This window comes from Gekko japonicus, unplaced genomic scaffold, assembly GCF_001447785.1.
Source record: "Gekko japonicus isolate JY-2015 unplaced genomic scaffold, Gekko_japonicus_V1.1 scaffold654, whole genome shotgun sequence".
NCBI classification, from domain to species: domain Eukaryota; kingdom Metazoa; phylum Chordata; class Lepidosauria; order Squamata; family Gekkonidae; genus Gekko; species Gekko japonicus.
This window is the reverse complement of record NW_015160228.1, coordinates 453,329-463,690: the sequence shown is the minus strand read 5'-3', so window position 1 is coordinate 463,690 and position 10,362 is coordinate 453,329. Positions and strand designations below refer to the sequence as shown.

The following is a 10,362-nucleotide window of genomic DNA, read 5'->3' as shown; positions in this document are numbered from 1 at the left end:
GCTGAACCAGTTGGGGTGGGGGAGGAAAGACCAATGAACTTCTGCCATTGGCAGGGCAAGGAGTGAAATCAGCAATTGATTCCAAGAGGGAGACAGAAGGGAAGAGAACAATTAATCCCAGCAGGGGGAGAGAAGAAACAATGAACTTGTGAGAGAAGGAGCAATGCATTTGAAGCATTTTCTGAGGAGGAGATTGGATTTATACCCCGCCCTTCACTACCCAAAGGTGTCTCAGAGCGGCTTACAAACTCCTTTCCCTTCCCCTCCCCACAAGAGACACCCTGTGAGGTAGGTGGGGCTGAGAGAGCTCTGACAGAAACGGCTCTTTTTCAAGGACAGCTCTTATCAGAACTACGGCTTGCCCAAGGTCATCCAGCCAGGTGCAAGTGGAGTAGTGGGGAATCAAACCCAGTTCTCCCAGATTAGAGTCCGCATACTTAACCACTACACCAAACTGGCTGGAGAAAGAGTGACACATTTGAAAGAAGTAGGAATCCAGAGAAGTAGCAATCAATTCATGGGAGGGAGAGAGGTGCCATCCCCACTGGCAGCCAGGGAATCCAGGGAAGAAAGAAACCACCAGCAGCCGCCAGGGGGGGAACACACTCTGAAAAGCCTCCCAATCTTTTTACAGAGAATTTCTACCCTACCAAAATCGTTACTATTTACCCCCAAACCAAAAACTGGAGAACATCTGGAACAGCAATAATGCAGCATGGTTCAAGAGTCTTCAAGAACAGTCACCGCAAAGGCATTGCAGGACAAAAGAGCAGCACCAAGTCCACTACTCCACCACAAAGCGCAACCATCATCTGAGTGGTTCCTCCATTTCCAGAGTGCCTTTCAACTTCGCTCTATCCTAGCAACAGCCTCCGGCAAGGAGCACCTATCATGTTGCCTGGCCCGTCTCGCCCGCCTGTTTAACAAGTCGATAATTAAGAGCACAAGCTGTCAGCGGTGTGCCTGAGGTAGGAGAGGCAAAAAAGCCTGCCTTGCATCTTGCGTTCGTTAAGTGTTAATGAGTGGAACGGTTGCAGGCAGTGCGGCGAGGCTGTGCCGCTGCTCTTTCCTTCCCCCAGCAGTGTCCCTGTGAACCCTCATGCTGAAAGGGAAGCTTCCACCAGCCACCTAAGGGCTGTTAATGAGGAATCGCTCATTAGCACCGCAATCAAAGTTGCCTCGGTTATTAAGACACCTAAATCTGCCAGCTGCCCAGCGGGAAAGAGAGGTCCGATGCTGTGGCTTCCCATCCCTCCCAGAGCCCTTTCTTTTCCTCCTTCCCTTCATGATTTTACCTTCTCACTAACCCGTGTCTCCTTCACCCTTCCGCCATCCCACCCTCCCACCTGCCCCCCCAAGCAACAAGAATAACCTTTCCAGAAAGGCAGCAGTGGGACTCAGGGGAGCTAAGTTACTCACATGTAGCGCAGGTGAGGGTTCTTATCAAATGCTCGAGGCTGGATACTCCGCAGGCCCGTGTTCTTGATTGTCCTGTGAAGAGATTTAAATGGACAGGGATGGGGGGGGGGAACAGGGTCAGCGAGAGCTAGGCATTCCAAACCTCCTTGCAGTGAACTCAAGGAGACGGTTGCAAGAACATTGTGCCAATCAGAAATCCAAAATAGCAAGCCGGGTGAGGCAGCTCTGGAAAACAGGGGAAAGGCGGGGAGGGAGACCACTCATTTAAATAGTTTCAGGTGGGTAGCCTTGCTGGTCTGCAGTGAAAGAGCCAGAGCACCTTAAAGATCCACAAGATTCCCAGGGTATAAGCTTCTGAGAGTCCAAATTCCCTTCATCAGATATAAATAGGAATGGAGATCCCCGAGTCCTTCTTACTAGGACAGCAGGGCTCAAGGATCTCCATTCCCACTTGTATCTGATGAAGGAGCTTTTGACTCTTGAAAGCCTGAAATCCAAAACAACTCTCTTCTACCAACCTGAACATGTGCAGAGTGCTCCTGAGAAGAGAGTTGTTTTGGATTTACCAAGTACAAACATGGGCGCCTTTTGGATTGAATGAGGAAGTGGACTGGACTTGCTGTTTGTGAACGTCTGTAATTGTTTTTGTCTATTCTGTATGCTGACCTGTTCCCCCCCGCCCCCCATGCTGCTCCTTATCTCCCTCTCCTTTGTACCCCCTCCCATCTGGTACTTTTCCTGGCTGGCACTGTGCAATGCTAATTGGTGATTGCATCACCCTGGTTTCACTAATATATATTGAAGCCAGTGCAGCAGCTAATAATAGAATTTTCACCTTGATGGAGGGACAGACATTCAGACCTACAAAATCACTGTTACCAGGTTTGTTAGCCAATGTAATAATTTTCATTTCAATTTGGGTGAAATTAATTATACAATTTGACTGACAATTTTTTACAATTTCATTTCACTTTTTAATTCAGAATAAGTTGTGGAGGTGATATGGCTATACCTATGGCCCATCACTAATACCAGGAGTCCAATTATAAGTATACAAGGTAACTTTATCTTTGATAGAATCATTTTTTATTCAATAATAATTTCTTTTATACATTTGGACAGAATAATGAAGTTTCTTCTCCTTTCTTCCCCCCCCCCTCTATTTTTCTTTGAACAATTTCAGGAAACAACATCCGGTTTAATTATATGTGTACTAAAACTCTGCAACAGGTCTTTGAATGTGTGTCTAGAATATATAGATAATAGTGACCACTGAGGAAGGCCCTTAGGGGCCGAAACACATTTGGTCTTCAGTTTTAAAGTATTTACCCATCATATGTATGTATAGTGGACAAGTTTTTACAGTCTGATCTTAGACAAAGCACTTTTTAATCAGGAAAGTTTTAACATGTGTACACCTTAATAAATATTTGTACTTTTATATATATGGTTTAGCTTAGCCGTTTGGTTTGTAGTCATATCCTGGGTTCAGTTCCCCCCCCCCCTTTTTTTCCAGGAAAAGAAACAACATCCCTACATCACTTCCGGAGGAATCCCAGAAGTGATGTAGGGTAGTCTAGGAATCACCAGAAAATCTATGGTAAACCCATAGAGTTACCAGTGATTCCTAGGACTATCTGGGACAACCCAGAAGTGACATAGCAACATCAGTGACATCACAAAAATTGCATGCCCCCCCACATCCCTTCCCCCAGCCCTCCCACCCTATTGACAACATCTCTCCCCTGTGATTTCGACAGCACTGCCACAATGTAAGATGGACCCTTAACATAAGAAAGAAGTCGTAACAGAAGTGGAGCCTAGCTGGGAAGAATTAAGAAAGGCAAGTGGGGTACACAGGGTTGTCACTTGCCTACCGACACCTGCACTTCTTTGCCTGGGCTCAATTCACCAAGCAGCAGGAGAAAAATGGGGAGGGGGGGCAATAATGTTGCAGATGATGTCACTGCCAGATGAGTGTCTACAATGCTCTAGGGATTTCAACTTATCTCTATGGTCTTTACCATAGAGATTGCAAGGATTCCTAGAGCAACATTGGGGGACCGTTGGTGACATTCCCCTTCCCCAGGCCACACACCCCTCCAAAGCTCCTGGGGTATGCCTGTACAGTGCTGGCAACCCTAAGGAACATGGTTAGCAGCTACACAGAACAGGGAGGAACAGTTAAACTGGGGAAGACATGACTGCCCAGCAACTGTGTTGTGTCTGAGACTTCAGGTCAACTTGTCATAAGGTTGCTGATTTTTCAACCAGGCTCTGTTTAACGGCAGTATGGTCTGCAGTTCTTAGCAAATGCTCATGCTTAGCACATTGCCAACAAGAGATTCTAACGGCTGATTTCTGCAGATCAAGCTGCTGTTAAACAGCACAACTGGGGGGCCAGCCTTTGTTCTGGTCAGTTAGCAACCTCAGCTGTCTGGGAAGCCCCTGCAAGGACTGACTGGCATACCCACACAACATACTCACAGTCTCCGGAGTCCCGTGTAGAGCTCCATATCTACAGCGTGCAGCGTCTGCAGATTCCTCCAGTTCTCTATGCGTCTGTAGTGAGAACAGAAAGAAGTTTTTAGTGCAAATCAGACGAGATGCAGATGGCTTGCCATTAGATGGGGGCAGAGGGCAAACAGCACAGGAGGGAGAGCTTACCCTCACTCATAGATTGCTTTCAACATGACAGAAGCAGGACACCATTATTTGCCAAGCATAGTACATATGTGCCAAGATGGTAAGCAATGGTATGCTCAGGGGAAGCAAACAAGAGAACTTGCAAGCAGGCTCTTGATAGGAAGTGTCAGCTGCATTCTTGTTGGCTGTGTGGAACAGATGCTATTTTATACAATCAGGCTAGTCTGATCTTGTCAGATCTCAGAAGTGAAGCAGGGTCGACGCTGAAGACCACTAAGGTAGCCCAGGCTTGCTTTGCAAAAAACCATAGAATCATAGAGTTGGAAGGGACCTCCAGGGTCATCTAGTCCAAACCCCTTGCACAAGGCAGGAAATTCACAAATACCTCCCCACAGGGCTTTTTTTGTAGAAAAAGCCCAGCAGGAACTCATTAGCATAATAGGCCACACCCAACAGCAGAAACTCATTAGCATATTAGGCCACACCCCTGACAGCACAGCTCATTGGCATATTAGGCCGCACACCCATGTTACCAGAAGTGTGCTCATCCAGCCACACCCACCTTTTGCTTCTTATTCTGTTTACCTTGTTTGTTGTCAAAACCCAGGGCTTTTTTGTAGCAGGAACTCCTTTGCATGTTAGGCCACACACCCCTAATGTAGCCAATCCTAATGAGTTTCTGGTGTTGGGTGTGGCCTATTATGTTAATGAGTTCCTGCTGGGCGTGGCCAACTTGGAAGCCAGCCGGAACTCCGTTCCTGTGTGCGTTCCTGCCCAAAAATATCCCTGCCTCCCCCTCCTTACCCGCAGTGACCGCTGTTCCACACCCAGAAGATGACAAAAAAACCTCCAGGATCCCTGGCCAAACTGACCTGGAGACAAATTGCTTCCTGACCCCAAAGTGGCAATCAGCAACTCCCTGGGCGTGCAAGGAAGGGCCACAAGAAATAAGCACTGAGGCAACTCTTCCTGCCCTCCTCCTGATCTGCCTAAGTTCACACAATTGGCATTGCTGTCAGATGGCCATCTAGCCTCTGATTGAAAACCTCCAAAGAAGGAGAGCCCACCACCTCCCAAGGAAGCCTGTTCCACTGAGGAACCACTTTAACTGTCAGGAAGTTCTTCCTAATATTCAGCCGAAAACTCTTCTGATTTCATTTCATCCCGTTGGTTCTGGTCTGACCTTTTGGGGCAACAGAAAACAACTCTGTAACATCCTCTATATGACAGCCTTTCAAGTACTTGAAGATGGTTATCATATCACCTCTCAGTCGTCTCCTCTCCAGGCTAAACAAACTCAGCTCCTTCAACCTTTCCTCATAGAACTTGGTCTCCAGACTCCTCACCATCTTCGTTGCTCTCCTCTGGACATGTTCCAGCTTGTCTATGTCTTTCTTAAATTATGGTGCCCAAAACTGAACACAATATTCTAGGTGAGGTCTAACCAGAGCAGAGTAAAGTGGTACCATCACTTTGTGTGATCTGGACACTGTACTCCTGTTGATACAGCCCAAAATAGCATTTGCCTTTTTAGCAACCGCATCACACTGACTCATGTTCAGTGTATGGTCTACTAAGACCCCTAGAACCTTTTTGCACATACTGCTACCAAGACAAGCCTCCCCCAGCCTATAATTATGTATTTCATTTTTTCTACCTAAATGCAGAACTTTACATTTATCCCCACTGAAATTCATTTTATTTGTTTACCCTAGTTTTCCAGCCTGTCAAGATCATCCTGTATCCCGACTCTGTCTTCTACCATATTTGCTACCCCTCCCAATTTAGTATCATCCACAAATTTAATAAGCATTCCCTCTATTCCTTCATCCAAATCATTGATAAAGATGTTGATCAAAACAGGACCCAGGACAGATCCTTGAGGCACTCCACTTGCCACTCCTCTCCAAAAAAAAGGCCATGGCAAACCACACCTGCTCATCTCTTGCCTTGAAAACCCCATGATGGGGTTACCATAAGTTGGCTATGACTCGATGTCACTTTACACACACAATAACAGATCCAGGTGGGCAACCGTGCTGGTCTGAATCAATAGAACAAAGTTAGAGTCCAATAGCACTTATAAGACCAATAAAGTTTTATTCAAGGTACGAGCTTCCGTGTGCATGGCACACTTCGTCAGACAATGAAATGGAATTACATATCATAGTCCCCCCAATACTTGGTCTAATAAATTTCAGGCATCAGGTAAACTTCTTCGTTATTTGCCCAAGCAGTATGTTAATTTTTGCACCCTCATTCTAATGCACAGAGTACTTTATCAACTGTCCTGTGATTATTTTATCCTTTTCTTCTAATTTTGCAGGTTTGTTTACAATTTCTTTACAAAACTGGATCCTGCCTTTCAGCCCTTGCAAGGTCAACTAAAGATGCTAACAATTTGAACCACACACGATAAAATCACATTTTACAACCATTAAAACACAGGTGGTTTTAATCTCCTGCCTTCATTTAGAGAAAGTTGTGTGTGTGCTGGATTGTTACCATTGTCTGTGCTGCTGATTTTTGCTCTGCTGCTTTTAAGCTTATTGATTTTTAGTCATTTGCTATTTTTAAGAGCCAAACTACACATTATGGCGGACATCGGCACAAACCGTGGCTGCCAATGCCGTTTCAAAGAGAAATGTAACGGTTTAAAAACTGTCACGAAAGTCCGGTCTTGAACAGCAGCAAGTGATCTTGCTTCCCCTCTCTGTGCCATTTAAAATGCCCAAACAGCCCCATGGCTATTCAACACTTTGAAAGGTGCCGGGGGGAATGAGATCACCTGCCCCAGTGCAGCAATATTTAAATGGCTAAAGTGTCCTCTAAAACAGCAATGGTGGCCACAGGTTGGACCCATGTCCGCCCTCACATCACTGAGCACTTATGGAGTATGCGAACAAAGCCACTAAACAAATAAAAGTCAGAACGTCATTTCCCTCCCCCGTTTTTTAATTGTGTCACAGAAAGCCAATCCAATGCTCAACCACCCATGCATAAAAAGCACATGAGGATTTTCTCATATCCCTTTCCATTCCTGCAGCCTCTTCTGACACCACCCAAAGAGATCACTTCTAGAGTCAGGAAGGGCAAGGGGGTGAAATCCCTTCTTTCCCCTCTTCTGCAAGCGCAGTTATGCCAAGGGGAAAGGGAGAATTCATCTCCTTCCTCCTCCAGCCTTTGACCATGCAGCTCTTCCTCCATGAAGGTCCTGGGAATGATCATTCTGTGGACTGGAAGGGGCTGCAGGAACTGAGAGGGATACAGGAGGACTTGGATATTTGTCGCCATTAACTCCCTTCAACTTTTCTTCAACTCACCCTCTGCCAGGGCTTTTTTTTTTTTTGTAGAAAAAGCCCAGCAGGAAATTAGCATAATAGGCCACACCCAACAACAGAAACTCATTAGCATATTAGGCCACACCCATACAGTGCAGCACATTAGTATATTAGGCCACACCCCCATACCTTCCCTTGGCTTGCCCAGGTGCAAGTCGGCCCTTGGACAGGCCGGGGAAGACTCCGAGTCAATGCCTCGCCAATCCTTCCAGGGGCCCCCCTGGCCTGCCCGCCTTGGAGTTGCTGGGGGGGAGTCACTCTCCAGGTCTTCCCTCTGTAGCCACGCATGCAGAGGTTTTGGCTGTAGTGGGCGTGGCCAACTCTGAAGCCAGCTGGAACTCCATTCCTGGGCGTTCCTGCCCAAAATTAGCCCTGCCCTCTACCCATGCAACCTTGTTTCCCAGCCCTTTAACATATCCAACAAGGAAGTGAGGGCATACCTCAGGCCCTTCCTGTTCCTATCCCATGACTGGGTTGTCACATGATTTCTTGTCACATGCTTGCAGCTCAGTGGGTCCCATGCAGCTGCAGGGGTCAGACATGGAAAACTTGAAGACACTCCTAAGCAAGATGGATCCGTGGCCTCAACCAGTAGAAAACAGCTTCGTGTGTTCATGTTCGCACATGTAGGCCACCACGATATGCTGGAACTGAAGTGGGATGAACACACCTGTGTGACCAGTTCTTTGACTATCAGGGCAGCTCTATGAATCCAGTTTCCATTGTCCTTTAGCTTCTAGTTCAGGAAGACCCAACCAGCAACCTAAACGTGCCACATTTCCCTTCCTTTCCTCAGTTTTCCAAAACCAGGCTGGGAAGATTCCTGCTCAGTCTCCAACTGTAACCTTTGCAAACATTAAACAAATTAGTTTGGCGCTTTTTTTCTTCCCTGCTAGTAAAGATGAGTTTTTTCATGCAACGGCCCATTTGTGCCTGCTTTAAAAGGGGGGGGAGGGAAATCACTGCATTGTGCTCAAGGCATTCTCGCAGGCATGGTATGAAAGTCAGAAAACAGAAAGAGAACTGTCACTTCTGTGCATCTCCTTATTCCGTGGATATCAAAGCTGGACCAACAGCTCTGCAGATTGCAGACTCATATTTACTCCTACAAAGACGAGCAAGCCAACCAAGTTGGGCTACCGGCCCTTGGGTATCACACCCTTTTTAACAAGCCAGAAAACATGACCTGGCAGGACCACTGCGTTTAAAGGACAGGAATTGGTGTCTAAGACAAATGCCAGATTCTCTATTGGAAGCTGAAGCCAAGATACACAAATATTTAAGATACCAAAGTTTTTGGACCCTCTTTATCTCATTCTTATCTCTCTTTATTTCCCTTCTATGCTCTGCCAAGGCTTGCCTTTTTGTTAAACCCTGGGTTGTTTATTCATTACTGATATTTATTTACATTCCAACTGTTCCACCCCGAGTCCAGATTCAACTTCTCAGCCAAAAAAACAAAACAAAACAAAAAAAGCTCCTAAAGTGGATTGAAGCCATAAAAAAGCTTTACAGAATTAACGGCACAAACGTCCCTTCAGGAGAAGATTCTGAGTTGATAAAGGGAGGACAGGGACTTCTCTGGTGGCCCTGCTGATGGTGCAGGAACCCCGCTTTCCCTGGTTTCAAGCTTCTTTTCCTTTCTCACTGCCTCCTACTATCCAGGCTTCCTGCAACGATTTAAACAGCACTGGAAAATTCAGTTCTTCTGCCAAGTCTCTGACTTTGAATCTCCACCTTTCCTTATGGAAAGACCTTGTGATCTTCTCCCACCATCACCACCAATTGCAAGTCTAGTTTGTTCTTCTTCATATAACCGTAACACTGAGTATAGCCTGTGAGGCAAGTTACAAACTAGTTTTTATTAGTGTTGCTTACTCCTACTATGCTTTGAATGAAAGATTTCAAATTGATATCCGACGGGCTCCTGTTCCTCCATCTGCAAAACGGGATTTTTTTTAAAAAATTGCAGGTCCACTTTCCACACAACAGATGCTGACACTGTGAGGCATAGGATACCAGAACCCTATCATCTCTCCTTATATATAATTGAGTAGTGGGTGCCAAAGTTCTAATTCTAAAATGCACTCCCTTAGTGTATGGCTGATGGCACTGCTCCTCAGCATATATCACCACCAATCAGAAGGCAAAGCCCGGGTCCCGCCCACACCACAACTGCTGCGACAACCTGGTCTTTTGCATATGGAAGCTGATTGGACTTCACTCCATTCCACACCTCAAACTCCCCCCCCCCGCAAGGCAGTTGGGATTTTCAGTTGCATAACATACCTCATAGGGGAGAGGAGAATGGGTAACAATGGTTACCACTCTCCAGGTGAGGGCTACAGATAACTCAAACATACAAATGCTCTTCAGGTAGCAGAGATCAGTCCCTCTGGAGAAAACAGTGGACTCCGTCATTAAACCCTGCTGAGGTCGCCACAGGAAACTGACACTGTTTGCCCAAAGCCAGAGCACTCTCCCAGAGCCTCTTTCTAGATCCCGTTGTATTTATTTCCGCAACGGGCATTATTTCTAGTCTAGAGATAAGCAAGGAAAGGCCCTCTCTGCTTTGATGTCTTATCTTTTCATCAATGAGGAACTCCAAACATGTTAGGAGGCACTCAGCCCATAGCCCTGCTATGGACAATAAAAGAGTTGAGTCAACGAATGTATCCATTTCATTTAGAAACTGATCGGGCCAATGGTCCCTCTAGTGGGCTGGGAAGCTCAGAGGCAGGGCCCTCTGACAGCAGCCCTCCATAGCGCCTGCCTCTGAACTCAGAGGTCCCCATTTGACTCGTGGGCAACAGGGCCATCCTCTATAAATGTCTTGACCAAGATTTAGATCCCCATTGGGTGAGCTCCAAAGCACACTCCATCAGATGAACACCCCAGCTTCTTCCTCTGGGGAAAAGTCCACAGCACACAATGGCTCACTTTGGTTCTCTTTCCC

At 46.4% G+C, this 10,362-nt stretch overlaps 1 protein-coding gene across 3 annotated transcripts in view; it reads right to left on the bottom strand.

The window, feature by feature from the left end:
* The window catches only part of NTRK3 (neurotrophic tyrosine kinase, receptor, type 3), a 534,208-nt gene that overhangs the window by 395,424 nt on the left and 128,422 nt on the right, over positions 1 to 10,362 (bottom strand). For all 3 annotated transcript variants that reach the window (XM_015411889.1, XM_015411895.1, XM_015411905.1), the window contains exons 2-3: positions 3,907 to 3,981; positions 1,420 to 1,491 (exon numbers count right to left, since the gene is read on the bottom strand). In XM_015411889.1, the coding sequence (XP_015267375.1) occupies positions 1,420 to 1,491; positions 3,907 to 3,981 (147 nt within the window). The remainder of the gene's footprint in view (positions 1 to 1,419; positions 1,492 to 3,906; positions 3,982 to 10,362) is intronic.